Source organism: Trichosurus vulpecula, chromosome 2, assembly GCF_011100635.1.
Source record: "Trichosurus vulpecula isolate mTriVul1 chromosome 2, mTriVul1.pri, whole genome shotgun sequence".
NCBI classification, from domain to species: domain Eukaryota; kingdom Metazoa; phylum Chordata; class Mammalia; order Diprotodontia; family Phalangeridae; genus Trichosurus; species Trichosurus vulpecula.
In genome coordinates, this window is record NC_050574.1 from 441,809,355 (window position 1) to 441,826,703 (window position 17,349).

The following is a 17,349-nucleotide window of genomic DNA, read 5'->3' on the forward strand; positions in this document are numbered from 1 at the left end:
CAAACTCACTAGAACAAAGCCCTAAAATGAATAGTTTCCTTCTCACTTATTACATGGAAGCTTACCCCTGGCATTTACCATAGTTATGTATGTTGCAAGTCCCCTTCATAAAATGATTGGAATGTAACTGACCCTTAGGATCAACAGTCTGGAATAACAATGTATTTTTACATCTTGAACTTTTGCTATTAATGCTCCACAAAATCCTATGGGTCCAGGTGGAAAGGACCCATGAAAATTTGGTAGGTCAAGGATTAAGTGCTTTGAGGTCTGATGCAATCCTCATTCTGAACTCCATTTCCACATCTGGATGCCAGGCTAATGTCCTTCAGTGTCTGCCAAATAAGTGATGAATTTGCCTCTTAAGAGTTCCCGGAATTCATGATCCTACCACATCCATGCCCATAGCACTACAAAACTCAGACTGTCAGGGTACTTGTTATTAGTTCTCTCCATGAAGCGTCAGCATCCAGTTCCCATTTCAACCCCTTTTTTGCTTTCCCAAGAATGGCTCTGTGCATTTGTGTCTTCAACAGGCTTGACCTGACATTTGGTGAGATCTAGGTGATTTGAGAAGTCTACTTTTTGGTTTCTATGGTCCATAACTGAGAAAAAACGAAAGAAAAATGCAGACCAACCCTTGCCTGCGAGGGGATTCCACCCACTCTTTCTGTCCTTTATTGTCTATTTTCTTCACCAACTATATCAAGTCTAAGTAAATAATAGACTGTGTGTGCACAATCACTAGTTACATCCAGAATTTTCCTTCTTTGTATCAGTCTAGTATAGTCCATGCTCTGCATGGATCCTGCTCCCTTGATTACTGCTTTATGAAACAGCTCTTCAGTATTGCACAGTGAGACACTTTTCCTCTTCCTGTTGAAGATTATCAAGAGATTTAACATAACAACCACGTTTACTCTCAGAGTCACAAAACTTGCTGTCTAGCATCTACAAACATTTCTTCCTGTTGTATTGCATCTTCTTTCTTGCTTTCTTTTTTTTTGGAGCCAAGTGGGATTAAATGACTTGCCCAGGGTCACATAGCTAGAAAGTGTCTGAGGCCAGATTTGAACTCAGCTACTCTAGGACTTGTGCTTTATCCACTATGCCACCTAACTGCCCTTGCATCTTCAAATAAGAAATTAAGGCTCGATTCTCCTTCTCCTCCTTCTCCTTCACTTTCTCTTTCTCTTTCTCTTTCTCTTTCTCCTCCTCCTCCTCCTCCTCCTCCTTCCTCTTCTTCTTCTTCTTCTTCTTCTTCTTCTTCTTCTTCTTCTTCTTCTTCTTCTTCTTCTTCTTCTTCTTCTTCTTCTTCTTCTTCTTCTTCTTCTTCTTTTCTTCTCTCCTATATCACCTCCAAGGCATATCCTAACCAACACTAAAGGGCTTCCTTTCTTGATGGTCAGGAACATTCCTCTGAAAAATACCCTGGCCTTCCCTATTGAGTACATTGTGACTCTGGAATTGGGTAACAGCCAGCCCTCTGGGACTAGACAATGCCATTGTTAGCTCTTGCTCATTGACTTCTAAGAGAAGTGTCCTTCACTTGAATACGTCCCTTACATTGTCCATTCTGCTTTCCCAAGAAAGATCTTAATCTCCTTCACCAATTCCTTTTCATCAATGGCGGAAGGGAAGGTGGTAGTGGAAGTAAGGAGTAGAAATTAATTTTCAATGATATTTTTTAGAAAGGGAAGAGGATAGAGCTTACAAACTATAGGCCAGTGGGTTTGATTTAGATTCCTGGGGAAAATTCTAGAATGGATCATTAAAGAAATAGTGAATCTCCTTTAAAAAGGGAAGTAGTGATTACAAAGATTTGTCTTCATCAAGAACAGATTATGCCTAATTTTATTTCCCTTTTTCACAGGATTACTAAACTAGTAGAGTAGGAGAATGCTGTGCATATTATTTACCTGGATTTTAACAAAGATTTTGATAAATTATCTCATACAGGTTTTGTGGAGAAGATAGAGAAAACCAGAAAGATTTAGATTTAGAACTGGTTAGATGGCCAGACTCAAAGTAGTTCAATGTCAGTGTGGTAGGATGTTTCTAGTGGAAACCTTGGGGATCTGTTTGGCCCCTTGATGTTTAACATTTTTATCAATGACTGGGATAAAGGCACTTTCATCACATCTGCAAATAATGCAGGGCTGGGAGGGATAATTGAGGTTGTGGATGACAAAGATGGGATCCGAAAGGATTTTGACAAGTATTGGGTTGAATTTAATATAAAATTCGATAGAGATAATTATACTTGGGTACCAAAAATAAACATATATTGCACATATGTATATATTGTGTGTGTGTGTGTGTATATCTATATATATATGTGTGTGTATGTATGTATGTATGTGTTATTGTATTGGGAGGCCTGTGTAGACAGCAGTTGTTCTAAAAATTACCTGGGAATTTTAGTATACCACAAGCTCAATATGAGTCAGTGTACTGATGTGATTGGCAAATATGCTAATTCAGTCTTGGGCTACACTGAGAGGGCCATAGCTTACAGGATTAGAGAGGAGGTGGTCTGACTGTAATCTGTCCTTTTCAGACCTCATTCAGGGTATTGTGTTCAGCTCTGGACACCACAGTTTAAGAAAAACATTGGGGGCAGTTAGGTGGCACAGTGGATAGAACACTAGCCCTCGAGTCAGGGGGACTTGAGTTCGAATGCGGCATTCAAATCTGGCCTCAGATACTTGCTAGCTGTGTGATCCTGGACAAGTCACTCAGCCCTGTTTGCCTTAAAAAAAGACATTGATAAACTAGACAGTGTCCAGAAGAAGACAACCAAGATGGGATAATAATATTAACAACAACAACAATGACTGGCATTTATATAAGTACTTTATAAATATTGTACAGTTTTATGTTCACAGTAACCTTGGAGGGAGGTGCTATAATTACTCCCATTTTACAGATGAATAAACTGGGGCAAACAGGATAAGTGACACGCCCAGGGTTACGTAGCTTGTAAGTATCTCAGCTGGGGTTTAAACTCAGGTCTCCCTGGCTCCGGGTCCAGCATTCTATCCACCTCCCCACCTAGCTGCCTCTGCAGGAAGATTTAATGCTGAGATAGGGGTAAGGAAGTACAAAATATGAGGTGTGGAAGTAAATCCATAAATGACTTTGTTGTTAAAACAAAAGTCATCAATAAAGCTTTTTTTAAAAAATCCTCTGGTAGAGCAAAATATAGACTTAAAAGATGTCTTTCAATAAGATTTCTCCATAGGTTGAGACCATGCAAAAACTGCTGAGAAACACAATAGAAAAGATAATACAATCAAAGAGGCAAATAAATGGGGTGTTGGACTTGTAGTTAGTAAGACCTGGATTCAAATCCTGCCTCAAGCTGTGTGACCTCAGGCAAGGCACTTAACCTTTAAAATGAGAGAATTTGCCTTGATGTCATATAAGGTTCTTTCCAACTCTAAATCTATAACCCTGTTATTAACTTTATTCAATGACACAATGATCATTAATGTCAATGATATCATCCAGCACAGAGCCTAATGGAAGAATTCTCTATAGAGCATGAGGTTCTCCAGATGTTCCCCTTTGCACATTACATTGGTTTGACTCTATCTATCCATGGAATATAACAGAGCCTCCTAAATGAGATCCATCAGTCATTCAATAAAGTTTGGCTTAACAGTTCACACAGGAAGTATCAACTGATGTGGTTCCACCTCACTTCCTGCAAACTGGCAATGATCAAAAACAGAAACAGTCATTAGTGAGGGGGTGTGGGAAGACAGGCACACTGATGCTCTACTGGAGAAGCTGCAATACGATCCAACAATTCTAGATTTCAAGTGGAAGAATTATGCAATTACCAATGTGACTCAACTATCTATAATTTTTGACCCAGCAATTTCACTCCTGTGTCTATAACCCAAGGAAGTAAAGGTCTAGTATGTATCCCAATATTCATAGCCACATGCTTTGTTATAACAAAGAACTGAAACAAAGTGGTTGCCTATTGATCAAGGAATGACTTTTTTTTTAAATGGTACATGAATATAATAAAATATTATTTTGCTACAAGAAATGACAAATTCTAGGAATTCAAAGGAACATAAGAAGATTTATATGAACAAAGATGAGCAAAATATGCAGAGCCAAGAAAACAATATACACAATGACTGCAGCAAAGTAAATTAATTGCTTCTTAAAAAGTCATTTTACTCTTGAGTAATGGGAAAGCCAATGAAGATCCTAAAGAAGAGAATACAAAACTATCTCTTCTCCCATGATAGAATTACTAGAAAAGAATATGAGCATGCGTTGTCAGGAAAGGTTTCTTTATCAAATGTTTTTGCTTAATTGTATCTCTTTATCGTGAAAGAAGGTTAAATATGGTGATGGACTGAGAAATGACTATGATCTAAAGACAAAGAGTATAAAGAAAATATTCTTCCATAAAAATCAACTAATAAGGAATACCCATAGTTTAGACTATTCAGTTGGATAGACTGATCCATCAGAACATATGTCTGGGACAAATACTGAAGATGTTAAATGAACTTGGCCCCAAACTGAATAAGAATAGATTGACCTGGCTTACATTTGGGAAACTCTAGAGCACTTTCAGTGATGCAATGCCCCTCCCCTCCACCTCAAGCTTCTCACTAAGAAAAAATTCTGAGTTTTAAACACCAATATTCTTCCACTGATACTCTGTGGCTAGGAATCATGGAATACACGGTCTCCAAAAACAACTCAATTGCATTTTGTCTAAAAGATATCAGGTATCCTAATAACATAGGCTGAGTGTAAATATGTTGTAACATTGAATTGTGCACAAGTGACATTAAAAATCAATACATAAATGTGTGGTTAGGAGGGTTGGCCAGCCATGTAGTGAGAAGTAAGGATAATAGAAGGATAGTCCATGTTTTGCACTGGTATTCATGTAATGGTAAGAGATTTAGAGGAAGGCTTTACCCATATTGGAGATTTGAGGGAGGATGTAGGTATGTTGTTGCCTAGGATGAGAAGGCTTGGATGGGCTATGATCTAAAAAACTGAGAGGAGTTGACAATGTTCATTTTACAGATAAGGAAACTGAGGAAGACAGAGGTTTTTGATTTCCCAGGGGTCACAAAGTTAGGAAGTCTGGGGCAGGATTTGAACTCAGGTCTTTCTGACTCTGGTCCAATGTTCTATTTAGCTGTTTATCAGGTCTACAACGAAATTGTGGTTTGAGTCAACATCATCCTACTTCACAACTCGACTGCAGTACGCCTACTCAGAGCCAAACTGGAACTTAATAATAATGTAGTTAGAAATTGGCTAAAGTAACTAGTGATGTTGGCACTTACTGACTGCACATCTGGTTTCGATTAGCATGGGAACGCACAAACAACCATGACAAGGAACAGTGTGAGCTGCTTTTAGATCCTTCCTCAGTGCCTCTGAAAGTTGTGTAACTTGCTTGTATGTCTCAGAGAGTAGGGTCTGACTTCTCTCTGCATACGATGAAATCAGAACAGCTGGTACCGGGACTATATGTATCATGTTAACTGCTTCCCAGAGTTATGACATGTTTTAGATTTCCTGAACTTGTTGGATTTATTTCTTAGATAGCATAAATAACATATATCTCACGGATGGCAGCTGGGTGGCACAGTGGATAGAGCTCCTGGCCTAGAGTCAGGAAGACCTGAATTTAAATCTGGCCTCAGACATTTACTAGCTATGTGAATCTGGGCAAGTCACTTGCCCCAGTGTACCTCAGTTTCCTCATCTGTACAATGAGCTGGAGAAAGAAATGGCAACCCACTCCGTTATCATTGCCAAGAAAACTCTAAATGGGATTATGAAGCATCAGACAGAACTGAACAACACAGAAATTTGGAAATTACAAACTGGAGTTTCCTTCTGGAGATATTATTTTTTTCTTTCGGCCATTAAAACCCTGCCACTCTATCCCTCAACAATTTTTTAAACACAGTAATCATAGCTTTTCCTGTGGTACAGTGGATAAAGTAATAAGCCTGGAGTCAGGAAGACGAGTTCAAATCTGGCTTTAGACACTTACTGGCTGTGTGACCCTGGGCAAGTCATTTGTCTCTCCTCTTGCTGCTTCAGTTTTCCCCAGCTGTAAAATGCGGATGATAGTAGTATTTCCCAGGGTTGTTGTGAGGATCAAATGAGATTGCTTAGCACATAGTAGGCACTTGATAAATGCTTGTTTCTTCTCCTTCTTCTCCCCCTTCTCCTCCCCGAACTGATGTTAGAAATAGTTGTAACATGAAGATAATAGATCTTAACTAGAAGAGAACTACCTAGTCCAACCCTGTCCTTTTGCAGAGGAAGAAACTGAAATGCAGTGAGGGAACCATCACAGAGACAGTAAGAGCTCTGGAGGTGGGATTTGGATGGATCCTAGGTCTTCTAGCTCTTGGGTCAACATTCCTTTCAGTCTTTAGCACCGCTCTGGGAAAAAAAAATTGGGACACCCAATCAAGAACAATTACTGGGGCAGCTAGGTGGTGCAGTGAGTAGAGCACCGGCTCTGGAGTCAGGAGAACCTGAGTTCAAATCCGGCCTCAGACACTTGACAACTTACTAGCTTTGTGACCTTGGGCAAGTCACTTAACCCCAATTGCCCGGCCTTCCCCCCCTTCAAAAAAAAGAACATAATTACTATGTGTCAGGCCCAATGATAAGCATGGGGAATCAAAGATAATGGTAAAATGGTCCCTGCCCTCAGGGAACTTATATTCTATCAAGGGAGACAACATACAGCATATAGATGTCTGCCAAATAACTACAAGACAGTTTTTTTTTTTCTGAGGCAGGGCACTAGCAGGAGGAAGTCATTCTTTTTTCTTAGGTCATCAGGGTTAAGAGAATTACCCAACATCACATAGCTACTCAGCGTCTGAGTGGAGATTTGAATTCAAATCCTCCTGACTCCAGGGCCAGTGGTCTATCCACTATGCCACCTAGCTGCCCCTTAGGGAGTCATTCTTGAAGGAAACCAAAGATTTCAAAAGGAAGAAGAGAGGAGGGAGGACATTCAGGCATGGGGTGGGGGTGGGGCTAGCAGGATAAAGGCAGAAAGATGAGAGAAGAAGGAAGACTGTGTAGGTCAGTATGGCTGGACTATAGAGTCCTGGGAGTAGAACGATAAAGTAAGAAGATGGGAAAGTTAGAAAGCATCTGTGTCATGCAGGGTTTTAAATGCCAAATAGAAGCATTTATATCTGATCCTAGAGGTAATGGGGAATCACTATGACCACTAGTTGATATAATAGAGAATTTAGTGAGTAGCTGGGTGAGAGGGTCAAACCTGTGCTTTAGGAAAATCACTATGGCAATACCTCCCACTCCCTGGAGTAGGAAGAGACATGATGCAGAGACCAAAAATCCAGACAAAAGATAATGGGGGCTCAAACTAGCATTATGGCTGTGTGAATGGAGAAGAGAGAGCATGTGTCAGAGATGGCAGTCAATAATAGGTAAGTCAAAAAACATTTATTAAACACAACTATGTGCCAGGCACCACACTAAGCACAGATGTTGCACAGAGAGAAATTATATATATATATATATATATATATATATATATATATATATATTTGGCAAATGACTGGACATATGGAAAAAGGGAGTAAAGAATAACCAGAATAATGGTGATACCCTCCATTGTGATAGGGAAATTCAGAAGAGTGAGTTGGGGGAGGGAGGTTATAATTAACTCTAGCTTGGAGATGCTAAGTTTGAGATGTCTATGGGACAGCCAATTTGAAATATCCAAAAGGCAATTCAGAATGTTCAAACTGGAACTCAAGAGAGAGACTAGGGCTGCATCCTTAGCTCTCAGAGTCAACTGCATAGAGAGGAAAATTGAGCCTGTGGTAGTTGATGAAGTCACCAAGTGGCAACACATAGAAAGAAAAAAGAAGACAACCTAGAACATAGACTTAGAGTATCCCCACGGTTAGTGGGTGTGACATGGATGATGAATAAGTAAGAAATAGAGAAGGAGTGGTCAGTCAGCTGCCTATGAATCTACTGCTCTTTCCACTATGTACTCCACGAAATGTTTTCCTCACAACTGCTTGAGGGAGATAATGTATGTATAGTCATTATAGTTTTAAAGTTTAGGAAATTGAGGCTTAGATAAGTTAAGTGACACACAATTAGTATGTGTTAGAGTCAGTATCCAAATTCTGGGTCCCCTGATTCCAAGTCCAGCACTCTTTCCGCTATACTTCAGTGTGGTCAAATGCATCTTCATACTCTTCAGGCAGCAGCCAATTTGTGTCATTCTTGATTCTATGTAAAATCTTAAATGATGAAAGTGAAACACTTATACCCTGATCTAAAATCACTTTTTTAGAAACCTAAAATTGCAAAGATAGTCCAGGTTTATTATTTTATTATTACGAATTGAAATAAATGGATGTACTGGAAGGAAGAAGAATTGTATGTTGTTATTGAGTCATTTCAGTCAAGTTTGACTCTGTGACCTCATTTAGGGTTTTCTTGGCAAAGATACTAGAGTGGTTTGCCATTTCCTTCTCCAGATGAGGAACTGAGGCAAACAGGGTTAAGTAAACTGCTCGGGGTCACACAGCTAGTTGTCTGAGGCTAGATTCGAACTCAGGAAGATGAGCCTTTCTGCCTCCATGCCTGGCACTCCATCCATTGTACCACCTCTCTGGCCCAATTGTGGGGGAGGAATTGCATGGCATGTGATCAAATAAACTGCAAACCTTTCTAAAATTATTTCTCTACTTATTTGCTTATTTACATTGTTGATTTCATTCTTCATTTTCCAAGAGGACCAATGATAAATGTTTGTTTATATATTAATATAGCAGAGACTACTGGAAGTGTATAAAACTGTGCCTACATGGAAGCGAAAACCAATCCAAGTTTTATCCCTTTTTGGTGATATCGAGGAAGGTAAATGCATTTACAATCTTATCCAAAGTTGTTATGTTTTAAATTTTTAAAAAAACTTCATTTTCATTCAATAAGCATTTCACGAGTACTGATTATCTCGAAGGGTCTGCGGGAGATACCAACAAAAGAAAATTTGTTGTCTGTCTAATAGACATTCAACAATGCACTAGTGGAACAGAACACATATTTCTTGCCCTCCAGGGACTTATATTCCATAAAAAGAGAAAAGGGGAATATATATTGTATCAAAGTATAGATGCTCCAGTCCCTAACTTACATAGATCAGAGCTTACAATAGCTGTTAATGGTATTGTAGGACTAACAATGACTCATTTCTATAGTATTTATGATGCCTATTCTTCAAAATAAACCCAAAAGATAGCACAAGTATTATATCCATTTTACAGATGAGGAAACAGCCTCAGAAAGGGATCCTAGGATGATAGATTTTGAGCTAGAAAGGATGTCAGAGACTATCAAATCCAGCAATTCTAAAAGTATGGCCCATGGATCCTTGGCAGCTCCGTGGTGGATGAATCGAAGAGGGGAAAGATTGCATAGAGAGGCAATAATTAGGGGACTATTATGATAGTCCAGACAAAGGGGTGATAAGAGTCTGGACTAGGGTAGGTTCAGTCTAAGTAGACAGAAGTGATGCAGAGATGTTGAGAAGGTTGAATGAGTAGGACTCAGTAACTGACTGGATCTGAGGCATGAGGGATAGTAAAAAATGAAGGCTGATCTCTGGGTTGTGAACTTTGGTTGTGCTCTTAAAACAAATAAATGAGTTCAAAGGAAGAATGGGTTAAGGAGAAAAATAATGACTTCTGTTCTGGCTATGTTGATTTTAAGATGTTTCTGGATCATCCAGGTTCATCCAAAGGGAATATCCATAGATTTCCAGCAGGCAGTTGGAGGTGTAGGACAAGAGAACACTGGATTTGACCTCCTTGGGGTACATGTCCAGTAGTAGAATTGTTGGGTCAAGGGTACGAACAGTTTGACCAATTTTCTTCCAGAATTCCAAATAACCATTCAGAAGAGTTGGACCATTTTATAACTCCACCAAGAGCATAGTCATGTGTTTATTTTCCTACAGTCCCTCCAACATTGACCATTCCTGTTTTTTGTCTTTGCAGGGTATGAGATGAAACCTCAGAATTATTTTAATTTGTATTTCTCTTACTATTAGTCATTTGGAGCATGTTTTCGAAATGACTATTAATAATTTAAAGTTTTTTTAAAAAACCAATAAAAAAACTGAAACTTAAAATGTTTTAAAAATTTAATATATTTCTTGGGCTCATATGTTTGTGCCATTACACTCTCCAGCCACAACAAATCATTAAAACTGTCAACTAGAGAAGGGAGGAATTGTAATCTAGATTGATCAAGGGAATACTAACCACAATGAAATCAAACATCCTTGATGGACTGGTTTAGTGATAGATCTGCTATTAAAAATTAGTAATTAGATTTCTCATTTATTACCTTATGGAATCAAAATGTGTATTACTACATAATATGTTCCTTCTTTACCCCATACAGAATTAGTCAAGTTCGGATTTTTGGAAAAAAGTTCTGGTAATGGAAAGCTGAAACATCTGGATGATGTAACAGATGTAGTCAGGAAAGATGTAAGTAAAATAAAGCAGCATGTGTTTCTCTAATTTTAGAATTTTCATATCCCTAAAATCTAATTTCCACTAGAATCGGAAACTATGTATATATATGCACATATATGAGATGTTGCATAATAAAGGAGGAAACCACTATGTCCTGTTAACGTACATAATGCTTTCTCTGAAACATATGGACACCAGTTGCCTCATTACTTCCCCTGAAAGCTGAAATTAAATGATGAAACGTTACTATTGCATTTTGGGGGGTCATCAGAATCATGTGAACATTAAAATGAAATCCGAGCTATTCTTCAGCTATTTCTGATTTCTGCTTCCCTAAATTTCTAAGGCCCTATATAACAGTACTGTAGAATGATACGAAATACTCATTCACAAGATCATAAGATTTAGTAGAGCTGGAAAAAAAATCAGATTATCTAATCCAATCCCCTTATTTTAAAGGGATCCAGAGAGACTAGGGTCACACAACTAGGAAGCATCTGAGGGTGGATTTGAACTCAAGGCTTCCTAACTCCAGGCCCAGTGCTCTATCCACTGTACCATTTATCTGCTTTGAGAACAAGTTCACTCCAAAGTCTCTGATATGTGTGTATACATATATATATATATATATATATATGTATATATATATATATGTGTACATATACATAGATAGATATATATTCCTTTAATATATTCCAAGTAGACAACAGAGTTGTCTATTAACGTATATTACCTTATACCAGAGGCAGTTTCAAGATTAGCAAACCAAACTGCTATTAGTCATAGCCATGTATTTGTGGCATATTAGAATGAGTCTCAGGCCATGTGGTTTAAGTTATGGCTCTACCCCTTACTAGTATGCAACCTTGGGCAAATCACTTCTACCTCTCTGATCTTTACACCTATAAAAATAGGTATAAAAATGCTGCCCTCACAGGGATATTGGAAGAAACTACTGAGACAGCTGGGTGGCACAGTGGATCGAGATCTGGGCCTGTAATTAGGAAGACTTGAGTTCAGATCTGTTCTTACACATTTGCTAACTGTATGACTCTGGGCAAGCCAAGTAAACATCTGCCTGCCTCAGTTTTTTCAACTGTAAAATGGAGATAGTAGTTGCAGGGTTGTTGGGAGGATCAAATGAGATATTTGAAAAGTACCTTAGCACAGTGCCTGACATATAATCGGTGCCATGTAAATGCTTATTCCCTTCCTTTACTTTGTATACCACAAAGGACATTAGAAATGTATCCTATTTTTAATAGCAGTAATAGATTAATAACAGTAATAGATTATTATTAAGCTTTCTTCACAATGGCCTTGTTCATGTAGTTAATGCAGATATTGTTATTTGTATTTGTCCAGATGAAGGGTGGCTTGCCCATGGTCTCACCGGCAGCAGGTATCAGAGGCAGGCTTTAAACTCTCATTTTCTAACTTCTATTCCAGCAATTTTTGTACTACTAAGACTGATTATTATTGTCATCAGGATTGTTATTTTACAAATAGCCAAATTGTTTTGGTGTGTAGTTATTACACAGACATTGTAAGTCATTGATTCATCCACTCATTCAACAAGTATTTATTAAGCACTGACAATGGAACACTCTGTTAAGCACTGGATAAACAAGGAAAAACAACCTCTGCTCTAAAGGAACTTCTTTTCTTCTTTTTTTTTGAGGCAATCAGAGTTAAGTGACTTTTGAACTCAGTGTAACACCAATAATAGCTGGTGTGGAGGTGTAAGACCAACAACACCAGCACACAGGAGGGCTGCTACCATAGGTTCTTTGATCTGCTTTTCTAAGGAAAGCAACTTTAAGGGGTTTACAATCTCACTTTAATTAAACATACATGTATCATTCACTTAGTTCAGGGGGAAAAGTCAGCACCCTGAACTTCAGAGAAAACACAAACAGAAATGACAGAGAAAATAACACAAATCAACAGACAGGCTTCTGTCTGACCATAGCAATACATACATATTTACCAGAGAGAGAAACACCAACATCTAGATTTTCAAAGCCAGTGGGGCTCCTTAATGGCTACCCAGAGTCCCATCTGGCCAAATCTCATGAACACTCCTCCAGTGAGTGAGCCCCCAAAGTGAAATGCTAACCTCAGAGTATATATACACTTCTTCAGGGGCTGCCCACAGAGGGCATCACAGTCATGTGACTTGAACTCATGTGACTTAGGTTTTCTTGTGACTTAAGCATGTCATCAAAGACTCTTGATTAATCAAAGACTCTTGATTCAAACAAAGGCAAGTCTCAATCAAAGGCATTTGATTACCTTAGCGCTGAGAACTAGAACTCCAAAAGAAAAAAGAGCAAAACAAAAAGTCCCACTTTGTTTGCCATTACACTCAGGTCTTCCTGACTCTAAGGCCAGTGTTCTATCCATGGTGCCATCTTGCTGACCCAAGGAACTTCTATTCTATGGAGCAACATCTGAACCATCATTTAATCCTTTCATTGTTCACTATGTCAGATTACAGAATGAGCCTTTTTGCAGGATTTAGAGAGGGAGAGAATGGCCTGTGCCTATCATTTCTTCATTGTATGTAATTCCTAGTATAGAAATTCCCTCTGCCAAGGTAGCTGAACAACACCTCTGCATACAATACAATCTTAGAGAATTTCCCGGCAAATGGCAAGGTTAAGTGACTTGTCCATCATCATACAGATAGAATATGTCCTTAAACATAAGTATGTAGGCACCACCTACCTGTAGTGATTTCAAAGTCATTGAAATTACCACCCTCACCTCTCTCCCACAAAAAATACTTCCATCACCTACTCTCCAGAACCTACAATCCTTGAATTAAACATTTACTTACAAATTAGAAAAAGGGTTAAAAAATCAGAAAGAATGAAGGAGTTGACTGAGAGGATGACAAAAGGCAAAAAGATGGTACAGAAAGTCAAGTAGAAAAGCATCAAAGAAAAAATTTGATGATGCCTAGCCCTATCCAGAGGAGTTGGGGTTGGGGGAATGATGTGCTTTGGACAGCCAGAGGGCAATCTAAGGGTTAAGACTTATATATTGGGGCAGTGAGGTGGTGCTGTGACACCACAGAGCACCAGCCCTGGAGTCAGGAGGACCTGAGTTCAAATCTGTCCTCAAGACACTTGACACACTTACTAACTGCGTGACCTTGGGCAAGTCACTTAACCCCAATTGCCCTGCCTTCCCCCCTCCAAAAAAAGAATGAAAACAGTTTAAAAAGACTTGCCATACAGTAGAAGAGAAGTACAGAAAATGACATCCAATTTTATGATTTTGCAGGGGCCCAGTTGGCCAATAATCCACCAATTCCTGTGACAATTTTCCATTCTTCCAACCCTAGATATATGCCTATATTTCTTTTATGAAGAAACACTGATAGATGAATCACTGTTCCCCCAATCTGAATAACTGAAGGATCTAACTGTACCATGATTATGAAATATGTATCATAAGACAAATGATAGTAATCCCTGCAGGAATTATATCACTATTTTACAAATTAAGAAATTGGAATTTAGATGGGGGAAATGACTTGCTAAAGGTGTTGCAATTAGCAAATGTCAGAGATGGAATTCAAACCCAGGCCTTCCTATTCTATACTGTGGTGAATTCTCAGACCATAGACTTAGGTCTTGCTGAGCAAAGAGGGGAGAAGAAGCAGAGTGGTCAAGGGATGGTACCTTTGATACAAGCTTCCAATGTCATGGAAACTGCCATCTTGAAGAGATCTGTTGGGGAGGGGTTCAGTCTTCAGACTACTGACCTTTCTCTCAGCTCTGGAAGGGAAAGGACAGTCTTTTTTTCCATCATTACCATCTTAGTAACTGCTCCAAGATAGCAAGTTTGGGAGATTCTCAGGCTAAAAATCCTGCCCTACCAAGGGTCCCCTTCTTTTTACTTACTTATCATTTATCCTTTTTCATTTCATGAGAAGATTTGCTAGTGTGTTTACTAGTCACCAAATTAACACATGCAATGAATTCAGTCATTAGAAAATCCTACACAAGTTTTCCATTTCCATTTCCACACCCCTTTCCAGGAAGAGTGGGGGAGTGGAAGTTGACTCATGCCAGAAATAGGAAGCACTGAGACCTCAAGGGAAAGAAAAGTGGAAGTAGGGAAGGGGGCAGGAAATCATAATTCAAATCACAATCCAGGCAGCTACACAGAAAGCTGGGCTGAGGCATGCAGATTTGGGGCAGCCAGCCAGCCCTGCTAAGTAGGAACAACAAACATTTGCTGAGTTGAATCGAATCACCAACACCTAAGGGCTCCCTGGGTGTGCACTGTCAATTGAACTGCCATTTATACATAGTTAGGGGATTTTACAAGTAAACTCAGGCAGGTTCCAACTCCTTCAGGTAGACAGAAACAGTGGGAATAGTGGGGAGTATACGAGGTAACTGAAGAGGACTAAGATTGGATTCCATGTCATCCATTTGAGGTAGGGAGAGATTGTTGTAAGGGATCTACTTATCTCATCATTATTCACATTGACTATAGGAACCTAGAATTTTGCCTTTTCTTTTTCAGTCTGTGGAGGAGACAAGCCAGCAAACATGTACAAAACAAGACATAAGTCAAGATGACTGATGATTCCCAGGGGAAGCTAGTTAACAGTGAAGCTAGGACAAGTGCCAATAAGGGCTCTACTAAATTCTCTCCCTATCATTTTCTACTGCCCCACCCCACATTGATTATTTCCAATTTATCCTGAAAATAGCTTCTTTTGTACAGCAATCTCTCCCTACCTCAAATATAGAGCAAGTAGTCCTTTCCCCCATTTAGTATAGTTGTTTTGTTTTGTTTCCTTCTCTCTCTACTGAGGTCAGCTTGTAGATTTGTGTTGTGGGGGGCAGGAGGCACAGAGTGTGAAAGGATGGTGTACCAGCATCTATTATTAAATGTAGTTTTAAACTTTTTATTTAATTTTATATGATTATTCATGAGGGTCCAGGTAGTCAAGATGGGGACTCACTTGGTGCTTGAGTTCATTAAATGCATCTCCCACCTTTAATGTCCAATGGAAGGTCTCAGCAAGTCTGTCAGAGGTATTATCAGGGCAGGCAACCTAGGAGTTAAAAGATAATGGTGTCTCCTGAGAGTAAAATGGAAAGTCCAATGGGTTTAGGGTTAGAAAAACCAAATCAAATCCCAGCTCTGGTGCTTTCTACTTGTGTGACTTCAAGCATATCATGGTACCTCACTATTTTTCAGTTTGCTCTTCTGTAAAGTCAGGGTATCAAATTAAAGAACCCCTAAAGTCCCTTGCAGCTCTAACCCTAAACTCTTCAGATCTTGTAAAATAGTAGAAACACCAAAGAGAATTCATGGACTGGAGGATTTCCTTGTAGCACGGATTTCATTTTACTGGCATTCGTGGATACTGCCCCTCAGCCTGCTAAGTATTACAACAATTCTATCTCCTAGAATTGGTGCTACTCTGACTTCATAAACAGATGGTATTATCATAGGTGCTAAAGAAAACTCAGGAAAATTCATGGTATTGATGAAGTCTTGCACTAGAGGGGAAAAAATGTTTTTACCAGATCTGATGAGAAACTATGTCTACCAATGTTGATCAGGACCTTCCCTGCAACATATAAGCTTCAAATGGTTGCCTGCGCTGGTTAAATGATTTATTCAGGGTCACATGGCCAGTTTGTGTTAGAGCTAAGATATGAGCCAAGGTCATCCCATCTCAAAGGTCAACTCTTTCTAGACAAGTCCACTAATCCTAACCCTAATCCCAATCCTAACCATGATGCTATTCTACAATGAGGATCTCATCAAGATAAGCCAACACCCCATTGTGGCATTTAAAAAGGTTCAAGAGACATGATTTCTGGGTAATTTAATCATTTTATTAATAATGACAGCATTTAAATAAAAGGATGGTCATTTGACTGTCTGCCTCTTAGACCAAAGACAATCATGGCTGACAGTTTATATGCCCTTTGAAGAGTAGGTGTTCTTGAGAGTGGCAATCAACTCTGATTGGTTAACAATTAATGAGAAAATGAATATTACAATGAGGGCCTGGACCTGAACTTTGATTATATCATTTATTTCTTAAGTTACACCCAGTCTTGGGCCATCTATTCAAAGAATTTATCCCCATCTAAACCTGAGTGAAACATAATGGCTGGCCACCTGGGTGGAGTCTGGATAGAGGAAAAGGCTAGCTCAACCTTTAGAGAGTGAGGTCTTGAAAGGAGGATAAAAGAAGGGAGAAATCTGAGTCTCCCCAAATCACTGGTTATTAATAATCATTTCTCTCACATAGCTCATAATCACTTTAAAAAATGACATGCATGAACTCCCCAGAAATTGACATTGTAGGAGGAATTGCACAAGATAAATGGCATAACCATCATCAGACCATAACATGTCTAGAAAGTCTTTTTGCTTCATCACCTTTGTAGATCTGGGTTCCATTCAGCTCATTTCAAGAAAGCTGCGTTAAGCACCTACTATGCCAAGTACTATATTTAGTTCTGAAGCTACAACGGCAAAAACAAAAGTCTTTGTTCTCAAAGAGTTTACTTTCAACTTGAGGGAAGCAATTTGTATACAGTTAAGTAAATATTAAAATATATACAAATTAATAGGGGCAGTTAGGTGTTGTAGTACGTAGAGTGCCAGGCCTGGATTAAGGAAGACCCGAGTTCAGATTTGACCTCAGCTACTTACAAACTGGTAAACCACTCTGGTATCTTTGCCAAGAAAACCCCAAAAGGAATCACAGAGAGTCAGACACAATTGAAAAAAATACAAA

General features: G+C 39.0%; 1 protein-coding gene across 1 annotated transcript in view; it reads left to right on the top strand.

Moving 5' to 3' along the window:
• The window catches only part of DNMT3L (DNA methyltransferase 3 like), a 43,265-nt gene that overhangs the window by 11,996 nt on the left and 13,920 nt on the right, over positions 1-17,349 (top strand). Inside the window, exons 8-9 of the mRNA XM_036744202.1 lie at positions 8,847-8,934; positions 10,483-10,571. Of these exons, the coding sequence (XP_036600097.1) occupies positions 8,847-8,934; positions 10,483-10,571 (177 nt within the window). The remainder of the gene's footprint in view (positions 1-8,846; positions 8,935-10,482; positions 10,572-17,349) is intronic.